This window comes from Psammomys obesus, unplaced genomic scaffold (genome assembly GCF_907164565.1).
Source record: "Psammomys obesus unplaced genomic scaffold, mPsaObe1.curated_primary_1811, whole genome shotgun sequence".
Taxonomy (NCBI): Eukaryota; Metazoa; Chordata; class Mammalia; order Rodentia; family Muridae; genus Psammomys; species Psammomys obesus.
The window spans coordinates 7,813,419-7,828,454 of record NW_026585504.1 but is presented as its reverse complement, the minus strand read 5'-3'; the positions used below and the strand labels follow the sequence as shown (position 1 = coordinate 7,828,454).

General features: G+C 44.1%; 1 protein-coding gene across 2 annotated transcripts in view; it reads right to left on the bottom strand.

Moving 5' to 3' along the window:
- Positions 1-9,410: 9,410 nt before the first annotated feature.
- Positions 9,411-15,036, bottom strand: part of Anapc1 (anaphase promoting complex subunit 1) — a 73,527-nt gene continuing 67,901 nt past the window's right edge. For both annotated transcript variants that reach the window (XM_055615451.1, XM_055615519.1), the window contains 3 exons: positions 13,903-14,101; positions 12,062-12,196; positions 9,411-9,758 (listed from right to left, as the gene is read on the bottom strand). In XM_055615451.1, coding sequence (XP_055471426.1) covers positions 9,643-9,758; positions 12,062-12,196; positions 13,903-14,101 — 450 coding nt within the window. In that variant the 3' untranslated portion in view covers positions 9,411-9,642. The remainder of the gene's footprint in view (positions 9,759-12,061; positions 12,197-13,902; positions 14,102-15,036) is intronic.

Below are 15,036 nucleotides of genomic sequence, written 5' to 3'. Positions count from 1 at the left end.
GAATCTGCTGTGGGGCAGCTCTGCCCCCCCCCAACTCCCTCACACCACTATGTTGTGGTGCGGATAGGGGAACAGACAAAGGAATCACAGAGACATAAGCCAGAACCCAGGAACAGAAATGGCTTTTAAAATTATGTCTCACTATTTAAACCAGGCTTGGCCTTGGACTCATTATATAGCCCAGGCTACCCTGGCAAGCCCAGTGGTTCAGCCTCAGCCTCTAGAGTACTGGGATTACAGGCATGTGCCACCACGACCTCTCTAGTAATATGACTTTGACATGCCTTCAAATGCAAAAAAGATTTTTTTTAAACAACTAATGCTGGAGCAGTAACACATCCACAGCTATGTGACAAAACTTTTCCTGGGAAGACACAACACACACACATCTATTCACCCGAGATAGGAAACTCACGACAGACCACAGTATAGCTATCACTAAAATCCAACTTGCTGAACCAATGAGTTTTATTGGGGTTACTTACAGGAGCAGAAATGACTCACAAATAGCTGTAGCACCAAAGCCCACCCCAACATGAGTGACAGCTCACAAAGCTGAACACCTGGAACACACGGCACAGCCCGCTGGCAGCTCAACACTGGAGAGTATCCTTTCCAAGTGACTCTGGTCTACACCTCTTCACAGCAGCTTGGCTGGTTTCTGCTGCTTTCAGGCAGCCGATCGAATCTGAGTCTTCCTTGCAGCCTCTCAGTTGCAGGCTGGCTTATCTGAGAGGTACTCTTAGCTTTGATTGTTTACCCTGGCAGGGCAGGGTCTAGCAAATCTGGTCAATTTCAGGGACTTCCTGAAGCTATTTTCACTTGTTTACCTTCCTGTCTAAGAAGCTTTGCTGCAGAATGGAATATTTTGATCTCTGAGGAAACTATTATACCACAACAATGATCAACAAAGATCATTGACAAGATCAAGAACAAAACTTGATCTTGACCTAAATTTCATACCTACCATGTCATGCAAACCTCACCAATGAATTAATAATTCATAGTTCAGATGGGACAGCAGAGCTTGACTTTCGATGCCCATGGCCTTTTCCTTGGGTGTACATTCACTCATTCTTGATTTAGCTATCATTTTTAAAATTAAATTTCTAGAAACCACACACAGAAGTTTTTTGAATCTAGGGCTACGGAGAGTTCTAAGACACAGTATCAAAAGTACATTAAAAATGCAAAATTATGAGTATAAAGATAATTTAATTTTTATTTCATGAAAATTAACAAATTTGGCTTTGAGGTGTAAAGCTATGTAAGCTGCATATAGTCTGTGAGGAAAAGTTTGCATATCACTTCTCTGAAACACCTGGAGGACAGAAAGAGCTGATAAAATTCAAGATCAAAGAAAGAATTCAATTAAAAAAGGAAGTAACTTAGGCGGATCTCAGACTCATGCTGAGGGAAAATGTAATCTTAGGATATACATGTCCTGGCTAATATGAGAGAAAAACAGTGCAGTTGGAAAGGAAACTGTTCTGAGTGGCTGGAAGGGAGGAGACCGTGAAAGGGAAGGAAGGCTTGAGCCTGTTTTGATGTCAATCACACAAAGGTACACAAGGGACACATCTGCAGCTAAGCACAGACACATAAGTGCATGCGGACACAGCTACAGAAGCTTCATTTCTTCAAGGATCATGTGCCACAGTTATAAAAGTCTCGAAAGTGGAAAACAGAGTGAAAGGGTGAATGCGCTTTCTGAACCACTTCTTGCATGTGAATCTTTATGGCAAAATATACAAGTTTAGAAATTTCACATTTTAATATGATGGTAGCTGAACATAAGTATGACAACAAACCACATTACTAAACTACATTAGTAATTTCGTAGTACAGATGCTTAACTGCGGATTTTTCAACTTCTTAATGCATAGATACATCTCATTTAGATTTATTAATGGGTTTGGTTATTCACAAGAATGAGGTGCAAAGTCAGCTAATATGGAGATAAGAGACAATCATTTGAGTGTTCAGAGAAGATGCTAGTCCTTTACCCTGGATGCCCATGGCCTGTTCCAGGGGTGTTTCTTTAATAGACCAGAAAGCAGGCTCTGGGGGAAGAGTGTGACATCATCAGTGGAGGGACTCTAGCCAGCCCGAGCATGTCAAGCATGGCTCTGGCAGGCCTTGCCCTTCTCCCCATTCCTTCTGCTTTGCTAAAAACTGTCAGATTACATTCCTAAAGCTAGCCACCAAGGTCCATTTCTTCATTTCGCCACTTCCTCCTCCTGAGGCTGACTACTGAGGTCCAGCTGCCAAAGTACTGAAGTTCAGCAATCAAAAGCCCCCTTCAGCTCAGCTAATTAACATGCCCAACTAAAATTAAACTCCCCATCCTAACACGAGGTTTCCTCTTTTACATTTATAAACTGCCATTTTCCTATATGCCACATCTGTCTCCTCTCTATCCAGAAGCGGTCCTCTGTCCCCAAGGGACAAATACCCACTCCTCTCTTGGTCTTGTTCCCTCCCCCTTCTCCCTCATCCTCTATCTCCTGTCTTTGTCTTTTATTCCCTGTCCTTTGTCTCCCGTGGGCAAGTAAATCTCCTTTGTGCTGAGAACTTGGTGTTGGGGGGCCTGAGCCGGTACCGATCCTTTCAGTTAGTGCCTTCAGAATGTTTGAGTTCACTTAGCTACTACCAGTCTGCTCCTCACAGCTGTGAGACTGAGCTCTGGGTAGGCTCTGAGAAAACTGTGTGGGCCTAAGTCTTGAGAGAGAGGAGCAGGTGCTCACACAGGTGTCACACATTGCTATGCTAGAGAGAGTGTCAGAAGCTGAACTGTGTTCCTTCAGAGAACCTTAGGAGTGTGGCAGAGATCCCTGGGAGTCTCCGGATAGGCAACTGATGGATGGTACAATAGGAATGAAAACAGGTTTTGGGTTACAGGAAACAGAGAGCAGGATGTGAGCAAGGGGAAAATAAAATGAAAACAGAAAAGTGATGAGAAACTTGTCCACCCTTGACTGCTCTGAATGCAGTTGTGTCGTCATGATATTTTGGAGTGAGACTTAATTACATGTGAATTTGTTCTAGTTCAGAGAGATATGTAAATAGAAACGACAATAAAGAAAACAAGTACATGGATCAGGTGGCCTGACCCTTTTTGGAAATATAACTGGCACTCAGCAGCCATCCTTTATACGGTCACCCAGCACACATCTCTCTCTGCCGGAACTCCCACCTCCTATTTCCTGCCTCAACTAACAGGCCATCGGCTTTTTATTGACAGGTGACGCTTCCATACAGTATACAAGAGATTCCCTCTACAACTATTGCAACTTTCTTTTTTCAAGAAGCAGGCTAAGCAGAAAGAAATAGACTGCTTAGAATCAGGCTGAGTCTTTACCTGTTCTAAGATGACCAACAGAAGACAGGATTCTCTTATGCCCATACCAGCTGCCTCAGAGATGGCCCCAACCATCACAACCAGTGAAGATGCAAAGGTCGGAGGAAGGAAGTGCCCATGGAAGGTGTGTCCCTTCACCCTGTTTCCAGGTGAATGAGGGCTAGAAAGCCATGCCCTCTCTCTGCCCACCATACCTGTTCCTCTTCCCTCAGCTCTTCAGGTTCTAGAGGGGCATTGCAAGGGGTGTCCTGATGAGCCAGGAGGGCAAGTCCTTGCTCATGTTTTGTAGCGATGTCACAGAGAAGCCCAACACATTCAATTTTGTATGTCTCTCTACAGAGACACCCCAGCAGAACGACCCACAGAAAGCCAAACCAGAGCGCAGCCTTTGCATGACAAAGAACATGCCGTAACGACTCTATTTTGAGTCCAGGTGACTTTTTAAAATATACCTAAACAAAAACCACCGAAGTAATCCACTCTGGTGAAGAGACTCTTGGGAGAAAAGGAGAAATTCCAACCCCTGCTCCTAGCTATATTTAGCTCCCACGTGAAGCAAGGTTCGCTGAGCTGGGCCTGAGAATGACAAGATCGGGTGACATTTCCATGGGCCAGTGAAGTCATGGCATCACTAGTTTCTTGAAAACAGTGAAACTGGTAGGAACAAAACGGAGCAAGTGGGCAGGGAATCCTGTGAGAAAGACAGAACCACGATATAGCACAACAAAGAACCCTGTTTGGCATCACACTCCAAGGCACACTTTCCTTGGCTGAAATTTCCTTTTCTATCTGGGTTTACTGGAAGTGGGGATAGAATTCTCGTGAAATGCTTAAGGGTCTCTTTCTCTAGTCATACCGTTATGTTAAAATAACCCACTAAATATTCTGTGTACTGTGGGGGGTGTCAGTCTATTTTGACCCTGGACAATTAAAAGGGGAGATAGAAAAGCAAGAACCTCGGCTTCAGCAGTTAGCTAGTTGCCCAAATGACTCAGCCCCAGGGTTTTTATTGGTGAACCACATTCGGAATCTTTAACTTGCAAATGCTGTAGTAGTCAGGGCCCCTAGGGTTTTGTCTTCATGGACAGGCGAGTGAGCAGTAATCTCCCCAGTTCTCTTCTTCCACGTAACCTGTGTGTGATGGTTGAGAGTTTCCTTGCATTTCCCCTCTTTGTTCTTGCCCACCCTTGCTATCCCTTCCCTGCCAAGATGCCACTGCTTATCGCTGAGATCCAGGGATCTATACGATGGCAGCAACCCACCTTGAGCCCTTCTCAGGATGTAGGATGGAAAGTCCATCAAGAGCAAGCAACCCTGAGTCAAAGAATCACTGTCCTCTGCCTTCAAAGGGGTACCAGCCTACAAAGATTCCTGACCTCTGGGTATCACAGGGGAAGGTTTCACGAATTGGAAAATTGCTGAAGGAAAGCATTTTCAGAGACCAAGGATAGGAAGAAGAAGGTTACAGGCAAATTGGGAGTCCTAGACTACTGAGGAAGAATATGAGGAAAAAAGCTAATTCCACACTGAAGATGTAGAGAACAAGGAGAAAGACAACAAGATGACAAGAAGGACACCAGGGAGAGGCAACTGAGATCAGGAGGGACAAGAACTTGGGCTGGGCATGCACTTTCTGAGCTAAGATTCCTGGAGAAGCTGTCTTCAGAGCCCTTTCTGCAATCTACCAGATTATCCAATCAAGGCTTACACCATAGGGAGTCTGTGGGATAATCTGAGATGAAGCCCTTAGGTACTGAGCATTACAGTGTAGAGATGTGGAGCTGAAATCAACGTAGGCACAGGAGGGGTGAGTTTGTATTCAACTGCATGCTCTAATAACTTAACAAGCAACCATCAGGACCCAAGAGGAGGGAAAGACAAGGTAAAGAAGGCAAGCTTGAGGGTACCAACACTGGAAACAAAAGATTGGAAGACAAGGGATAGAAAAGAGGGATTGGAGAAGTGGAGCCATCAGTGCAAAGCGTCCAATAGGTATGAAAAGTGCAAAGAAAGATCAAACAGAAATTTAAGGTAAGAAAGTAAATACTATACATATGCCACACAGCTGAGGAGCATTATATTATCCTGGTTATATTATTTGAGTTATGTTATATTTTGGCTCTGTTTGTTAATAATAGTTTGGTTACATTATTTTGTGTTAATATATATTTGTTTTTACTGAAAAGGACTCTGATTGACTCACAAAGCAAAATCTAGCTCTTCACTGTTGAAAGAGCATACTGACTAAAAACAATGCTGAGGGAAGGGAAAGTCAAGCTGTTGGCATCTCCAAGACAAGAGCACCATCTGGAGGCCAGAGGAAGAAAAACCAAGTTCAGTGCATCTAAGGCCTTGGAAACCAGGAGGGAAGCCAGGGTGATTCAATGGAGCCAGCAGATTTAAAAAAAAAGAGGGAGGAGGAGGAGAGAAGAAGAAGAGGGAGGAGGAGGAGGAGGAGGAGGAGGGAGAAGCAGCAGCACTTGCTCCACAAGCCTGATGTGCATTTGATCTAGAGATCTAGAGTATGCCACACACAGCAGAAACTCGTTTCTGTCTCTCTTGAGACCACGCCTCAACAAAGTAGAAGGTGAAGATCTGCTCTCAAAAGTTTTCCTCTTAGGTTTGGAGACATGGCTCAGCCATTATGAACACTGCCTGTTCTTGTAGAGGACCTGGGTTCAATTCCCAGCACTTACAGGGAAGCTCACAACTGTCTGTAAATCTAGTCCCAAGGGAATCTAATGGTCTCTTCTGGCTTCTGAGGGCATTTGCAAGCATGGACATACATTCAAACAAGCACTTACTAGAAGGGATTCTGTTGTGTACTCACACATTTTTAAAAAATTAAACATAATTCAAGAATTGAGTTGGTCCTCTGGTTGTCTGCAGATGAGTTTCAGAGGAACTAGCACAGCAAATTGGAGACTATAGAGTGAGGGGACACTTGAGACTGGTCTTCTCTAGGGACCTAACAAACGGATACAGGATGTGGAAAGAGTTTGAGCTAGCTCATGTTGAATGGTCAGGAAGGCTGCAGCTTAGCAGGCCACTTACAACAGATCTGGAGGCTTCTTCAGCTTTAGATCTGTGCTCATCTTTCCATAACACTGCTGTTTTAATGAAACTACGTGTTTAAGAGTTGATAGTAGAAAAGGTAACACTGAAAATACTTCCATGTGTGGTGCTACGGGATAGAACCCAGAGTCTAGGTTGTACTCACACTCCACTATTGAACCATTCACCCAGACTGCAAACATGCTTGGTGAGTAAAGTGTGCACAGAAACAGCCAGCTATGAAAGACAAATGAGAGGTGCTAGCCAGCTTTGTGTGAGACACACACACACCCAAACATCAGTTAGAGGATTAACGACAAAATAATGACACTGCCAAAGTCCAACTCAGTAAATCGATGACTTTCTTGAGGTCACTTGGAAGAGTGGGGCCTTGTGTTGTCCCAGGAGCAGGATGACTCAAAAGCAGCTCTATCACAAAGCCCACCTCAACACGGGTACCAACTCTGCACAACCTGCAGGCTGCTTGACTAGTCAGAGAATCTCCCCTCCTGGGCAGCAAGGCTTCTCTGCTGGTGAGAGTCACCTATCCCTTTCCGTCCTGTTCCCACTCCCCCAGCGAAACACGCCCACACAGTTCCATCTCCACAGTCCTGGGGAAGTACTTTGTGACTCTTAAGCTTCAGCTTTCAGGATAGGTAACGTTTGTGCAGCCTCTCCTCCCCCTTCTTCCTGGAGGGATGTTTCAATCGGAAGGGAATAGAACACTAGTATCTCACTTTTCTCCTTGTTTTAGGTACTCACTCTCCATCCATGATGTGACCATGACGTCACAATCCAACATCTTGAGTTCTTAAAGCACACAGTCTGTAGCCTCACAAGGCAGACTTGAGACATCCATTAACTGCAGAGAAGAGCTAATAGCTCAGCTAAGCACTGGAGTATAAAAAAAACAGGAATTAAGATCCAGCAGGTGCTTATAAATCTTAATTTATTATGAAGTTCCTGTTTTAAAATTCTAATATGAATGTTTCAAGGAAAAAAGTCTGAAAAGTACTCTCCAAAGTATTCTAAAGGAAAAAGATTGCAGTATTAAAGTTTACCAAAGTGTTTTGGCTAAAAGACGAAAGATTAAAACAGTATAATGTGACCAATAGTGACAGACTAAGTCAATGAGAGAAATATCAAGAAAACAGACAGGAAGGCCACATGATTACAAAGATGTATGCCTGCTTTTCAACACATTCAGAAGCTCTGCCAATGCAAAGTCCTTTCAGTTCACATTGAGCAGTTGCCTGAGCCTCCTGGACTCGAATCAGTGCAGGCAGCAGCAGACCAGAGCAGGGTTGGGGTTTGGCGGGATGGGTAGAGAGGCCACCATGTTGAAGGCTAGGATAGAGCAGTGCAGCTAGTCTGACATCTGACCTCCATCTGCCTTTGCTCTCACTAGATCTGGAGGGAGGAGCGCACAGACCTCAGTATCCTCTGGGGGAAGACTCTGCATGCTGCTCAACTGTGTCTGTCTGCAGCAGGCAGTACTTGCGCTGGCAGCAGCCACACCTTTGTCTGCACTCCATGTGCACTGAGGTGAAGCAAAGTAACAAGTGCTGGCTAATCAGCCTTCAAGTCACAAGTGCCCCTTGACACTGGAACACCTCACTGTCAGGTGCTTCTCTGGCTCGTCCCTTGCTGTGGCTCCCGGCACGTCCGCTGGCTGCTGTGGATGGTGAGACTGGTTCCCACAGGATGTTCTGGAGACCAGTAAAGATGAATTACCTGATGATCCCAACATGCTGACTCGAGCGCACTAGACTCTGCTTGGTGAGCTCTACTGTCACCTATTGGTGACAGCTGACCAATAGGCCCATCAATGCTGTTTCCACGGTAGTCAGTGCCCTTTAAAGCTTACTATTCGCTCTTGTTGACATGAGTTAATGTGTCCATAAACTAATTAAATACCTCTCAAGTCTTCCTATGGCAATCAGTAACAACTGAGTGAAAATAACAACTGCCTGAACAGTGGGTTCAAGCTTGATGGAAACCATTTAACTGCAATCCTTAGTTAAAGAGGGAAGGAAAGTACATTTTGCCCTCAAAGTCAGCCACATATTACCTTGATGCAGGCAGGCAGACAGACACTGTTAAATCCTAATGGGGTCATTTCTATTTGCTTTTTTCAGAAGCAAATAGAAAATCAGTGAATAGACATTTCGCAGTTCCTGCTTGTTCATGGTCCCACTGGTCCACAGGAAAGCTGTGAGCGCAGTGGAAATGCGGTGAAAGGAGCTCTCTTCCTGCCATTGGGGGTGCCCTCAGAGAAGCCCTCTTGCATCATGAGCCGTCCTGAAACTCAGAATATGAGAGCACCCTTCAGAGCTTCAGCTCAGATGGACTGGCTTGCACACCTAAAAACATTTTCTCAACACTCCTCTGTAGGGTAATTGCTTATTTTAGGTATTTAGAGCAGGTGTCATGCACTAGCCCGCACAGACCGCTAAAACCAAATACCACAAAGTGGCTTAAACATCAGAAATGTATTTTTTACACATCTCGGTGCTGAAGTCCAAGGCGGTCTGACTGGTTCCCCACAAGGAAATCTTCTTGGCTTGTACATAACTGTGCTGCAAGTTCACCACGTCACAAAGAGAAATATAGCCTCTTCCTCTGCTGAACAGGCCATTGACTCTATCCAATCGGGACTCACCTTAATGGTGAGTCCTTTAATCTCAGTTATCTCCACAGAGTTGCAGCCCACACGGTGGCACTGAGGTCAGGGTATGGGCACAGTCCAGCACTCCATGCTGAGCAATGCTTCACCTGAGCAGAAATCTGCTTGCAGTCATGATGTCATCCACCACAGGAAGCACAGACTCACTGTAGAGAAGGCAATGGGGACGGAGCAGGCAGCACTGAGCCTCTCCTGTAGGGGCGGGAGGCCCACTTTCGCAATGGATGCAGACCTTTCACCTGAGCCACTGACCTTCAAAAATCAGCCTGTCACTCTATTCTCTTAAGTCCAAAGCAATCATCAACAGTCTTGAAAACAAACCAAAGACCTTTATTTACTAAAAGTGAATTTTAACTGACTTTTATATATCGTATGACACGTGGACAGCAACAGCGTATCTGTAATGTTTTCAACACAGATACTGAATACAGCGAGTGGTATGAGTTCCACTGGTCACAAAACAGAAAGGCTGCCTTAGCTTTGCTGCCATCATGATTCTGTGCCGCAGTCATTTTTGGGGTGGGCTTTCCACCAGACATGGTCACATAACCATGGGCTGTGGATTTCCAAGCAGCAAAGGAGCTAGTCTTAGCAGAGCTCGGACTGGCATCTTCAGCTGTCTGAACTTGAAGAGGAGGTCAGCAAAGCTCGTGCTTCCTGAAAAGACAGATGCAAAGGTTACGTCACTACACAGCCTCAGTCACACAGCCCTCCCAGGGCTCAGCACACCATGCTTGAGCTAGGATGTCTTCCTTCTAGACAGAAGCCCCCAGTGGCAATCCCTGAATTAAGAATTTAAACTTAGCCTTTCTGTACCTTAGAAATTAAGCACTGTGGAAACTTATTTGTGTACATTAAATTTAACTAGCCTCAATTACTGTGACTTTAAAAACTGATTCTAATACTTAATTTTTGATCTGTGAATTCAATCTTTTACCAAACAAACAAACAACAAACAAAAAAAGAAAACATCTAAAAAATAGAAACAACAAACCTCCACAGACTGAAGACTGAGAATTGACCTAATGCCTCTTGGTCTTACTCCCACAGGGATTACACATAACTGACTGAGAGAGAGCCTAGACATCCAGGGTCTGAAAGCTACTCAGACGAGACTGTTGTACGAGACTGTAGACTCACAGCATCTGAGGGAAGCATGGGCATCACCAAAGAGTCTCTTAAGCTTCCTCATCCCTTCCCTCTCCACCTGATGGTCCCCAAAACACAGGTTATACACTTTCCTGTTTCTCTGCATTTGAGCTGTTTTTATTTATTTATTTTTAAACTCATTCTTTAGTGTTTACTTTCTTATCTGAATAAGAACAGGGTGGGGAGCAAAGAAAGAAAATACAGAAAGGAAAAAGGGGGGGGGGCAGGCAAGAATGTTGTACAGCCAGAAGCCAGGGAGAGACAGCTTTTTGGCTTGTAGAAAAATATAAGCAACAAAGAGGATAGCAGAAGCAGCTTGAGGCAGCACAAATCTAACTGATCCTCAGCTTGGGGCTGCATCAGCAAGGCAGCTTGTGGGCGTGTTCACATAGTTGCTGTTACTGTTGTTATTTTTTTTTCTGTGACAGGGTCCTGTGTGGGCCAAGGCCAGCTGGGAACTCACTCTAAGCCAAGGATGACCTTGAACTCCTTCCCCTCCACGGAATTCCTGCTTTCCGTGTGCTTAGATTACAGGTGTGGGCCACCATGCCTTTCTGGGGGGCTGTTTTTAATTGTATGCTACATAATTTCACCCACTTGACTGCTGGGTGTTTCTGTGTTCTTGAGCTACTGAGCTTTGATCCGGGTACAGTTAATTTCAAGAAAACATGCAGTTATGATCACAGGTCACAACTTCTGTTGCTCCTTTGAGATTTGTAAGGTGTGACCACAAAACTACACAGACCAGAGACAATTTACTTCCCATGACTGAGGCCATACCCTCCTGAATCCTAATGAGAAGCACTAGTCTTGGGCTCATGTAAACAAATGGCAGGTTGTCCTCTAATCCACTTGCAAGCTCTTCCCTCCAGGGAATACCTTTATATGCAACTTTTTGGCCAGTAACTCTTTTGAAACCAAAAGGCCTCCTCTGGCATTTTTCTGCATATCTTGTTCCTCTCTGATAGCCATCTTGCAAACTTCTGTACCCTCAACCACCCTCCCACAATTTAAGGAGTCTTTTGGGAAATACTACCACAAATGAAAAACTCCCAAACAATGCAGCCAGCAAGGGTAACACCAAACCTTTAACTACGATTTTATGCATTTGTCTAACTTTTGTATTTATGTCCATAGGAAAGGCCACAAGCAATTCCTCATAGCCATAACTAGAAGTCTGTTTATAGTACATTTTTCTCTGAGGTTTCTTAAATCACATAAACCAGTAATGTCAAAGCTAAAAGTGATTTAAGTATTAACAGAACAATCTTCCCCTTCTGAAAAAATATTTTTCATCCCCAATAATGAATAAATCAAGCTGTTTTACAAACTCTGTGCCTGATTCCATATGGCAATTAGCACTTACTCTTTACACTTCCAAATGTAAACTTGTAAATATATACCAAATTACACCTATAGCTTTGACGTTTTAGGGAAACAGAAACTGGGACTATATACAATTTTTAAAAACTAGGAAATCCTAAAAAAATTTTAAGAAAAATCAAATAGGTTCTATAAATATAGCTCAGTGGTAGAATGCTTGACTACCATGCCCAATCCACATAACTTAAATATACGGATGCTATTCATATACAGAATAACATACACACTGAGTTTATAGTCCTACGCTGAAAAACTCTTTTCTCTTTTAGAAGTAAAAGTAGATGGTTTGCTCTGTTTTCAGAAAGCATTCTCAACAAACACAAAGTATGAACAAAGATGAGCACTGCATTAGAAGGTGACTCACGGGAATTTCTCCCTGACTGCACACTAGTGGGACCAGTTCTGAACAGAGGCTGAGATGGGATTACCTTCCAGTCCCAGAGGTGGCAAGTGTCGAGGAGCTGGCACAGAGTGGTAGACAAGGAAGCAGGCCAGCATGCTTAACTGAGACTTCTCAACAGGCTGCCCGCTGAGGTAGGCGTGCACACACGCATCACCTCCAGCTGTGAGAACAGAGATGAGAGGAATGGGAATGGTCACTTTTATTACTTTTTCATCAAGTAATAGCCCTTGGCACAAACTGTGCAGTGCCACACAGGTTCAGAGGCTGATTCTGCCCAGTGTAGAATTCTGAGGAGGAGAGGAAATATGATTACAAATACCCACTATCACATCTTTTCTTCCAATGTAATATTTGAGGAGACTGACTTCAGCCCAGGACTAAAGTCTACTTATTGTTGGCTGGAGATGATCAAATTCCAGTGTCCACCAGAGTGCTTCTGGTGGGATGTGTCTGGAGCGCAGGCAGGAAAATGCATTCGTAACAGAGTGCAAGCACTGCTGCTGTGTAGGGGCCATGCTTTGAGAATCACTGGCTGAGGGCAACTGAGGCAATGCTGTCCTCAGACACAGCTGAGGACAAGTGCCCTAGGCCATTCAGTAAAGACACTGTGGGATGGGGGGTAGACTGAAGAATGGGGTGAGATGCAGCCTGGCCACAATCAAGATGCTCAGCACTACATCTGCTTCTGGGCAAGAATGACTCTTATCTTCATGGCACAGTTCCTAAAAGCAACAACTTTCTCTCTCTGAGCACCATGAAACTCTGAAGGAAAGGAATTGTTGGTTGTTTTCGTAGCATGGGGAGGACAAAGTGACTACACAGAGGATAGCAAATGGAGCTTCAGGGGTTAAAAGTTGAAGCCCCAGCAATTAATGAGTCTCCATTCCTGTGCACCTCCAGTAATACCAAGCTTACTGTTATTATTTAAACCAAGCTCAGTGTAGTCTTATGTTACAGACACAAGATATTTGAACCAAAAAAGAAAACTAGAGAGAACAATTAAAAGAGATAAACATGTCTGAAAAACTGAATTCACCAAGTGTCCTGAAGAACAACAAACCAACCAAGTCACTGTTCTAAGAGCGCCCCATCACTGCCAAATTTTTATATTCTAAGGTGTTTGCCATCAGAGAATTTGCCAATACTTAATGACATAGTCTCAATAGCTAAGGCCCTCTACAGGTGTTGAAATACCAAACTCAGTGGAAAGAAAGTATTGACATTTACTATATAAAATTTTCACAAAAATAAATAAATAAAAGATGGGGATTAAAATGCCTAACAAAACCATTTCAATGCTACCCAGAAGCACCTGGTAAATCTAAGATCAGTGCCTCCTTACAGTCTGATTGTCTTTTTTGTCAGAAACTTTTTCGCAGTGTCCCAGCAGGACAACTTAAATAACAGACCAAGAACTGTTAACCACTCTAACTAGGGTTTGCATACACTCAAATATGTCACTGCCAGGTATATTTGCTGCGAGGATTTGAATGAACTAAAAGGAACATAAAGATCCAGGAACTGATTGCAGAAAGTCAACCTTGGGTACAATCAATTGTAGTCCCACAATCCTGTCACTCATATGAGTCAGCATCACATCTAGGAGTCGTGAGTAACTTTACAGTTCTCTTCTTTCTGAAGTTAGCACTTCTCCTGGCAGAGCCACAGCCACAGGATGCCCAAGGACCTCACTGGCTCCCTCACCTTAAAAGCCCTGAAGTACATGCCCTGACTCTGACCCATCAAACTGGAAACAGTCAAGCCATGGAGTATGCCCAGGTGTACCTTGTTTGCCAACAGAAACTGTCAGAACAGAAAGGCCGGGTCAAGTGTACCTACAAGCACAAGGGCATGGTGCCACCATACCTCGCAGCCACTGGTCCAGGGTGGCATCAATAGTGCACTTCACCACAGGCAGGAACTCGGAGCTCATGAAGAGCCCTCGCTTCGGCTGGTTCTGCTGCCTTTCCTGGTGGCTTCGTGAACTGAAAAACTCTAATATCAACTTTATCTGCCAAAGAGCAGATGTGTCTGACATGTCTCTCTTTTTAAGACTTCTTATAGCCTGTGCAAAGAAACAGAAAGAACAGTCTGTTTAATGAAATGGTAAGGTGTTCTAACCATATTGTTTTCTGTGTTGCATTCTAGGGTATATTCCAAATACGGCTGACAAAATCAGCAAGAGGCTATGGAGATCCAGGGGGTGTTGAAATACAGCTGACTATACTAAGAAGCCCTCCCAGGTGTGTCTCATTTTCTTCAACACGAGGGCAACTTCCCAGTAAAAGCAACAACCCTGAATAAAGAAGAGGACACCCCCCACACCCACACCCATACACACTGGTGTATATATCTCTGGGGAATAAGTTCAGGAACAATGACAAAGCAGGGATCAGACAGGAATCCCAGTAGGGCAGAGGGCTAACCACTGATCACACTGATGATAAGAATCACCTAGAAAGGTACCATGGCTAGCAGCAGAGGAGACATTCATCCATGTTTTAGATGGTGAAGGGGTGGCAGTTCCCAGAGGTTTTGAAAGGAAGAGAACATTTAACCAGCAACCAAAAAGCACAACTTAACGGCTGTTAAGTTGAGACAGCAGAGTGCCAGCACAGTGCCGCGATCACTCTGCAACCGAGAAGAGATGGCTTCCACACAGTAACACATTCTGGCCCTGTGCTTCTGCTGGAATGCAGAATACTACTTTACATACTGTGATTTTCATGCCTAGGGGAATTATCTCCTGCCTAAATGCTTTCCCACTCAGCTATCCACAAGAGTATTTTTACCATCAAAGATTATTTCTCTGGCTTGAGACAGAGTCCCAAATGCCAGTCTACATGCTCTTCATATTTACTGAGGAATTTTTAAAACTGTAGGTTCTGGATCTTGCCCCTAGATTCCAACTTAGTAGATATAGAATAGGATTTGAAGATGTGTACTCTAAGAGTCCCCAAATAATTTATCCAGGTTAGGAAACTCCTGACTGAGCTTAAC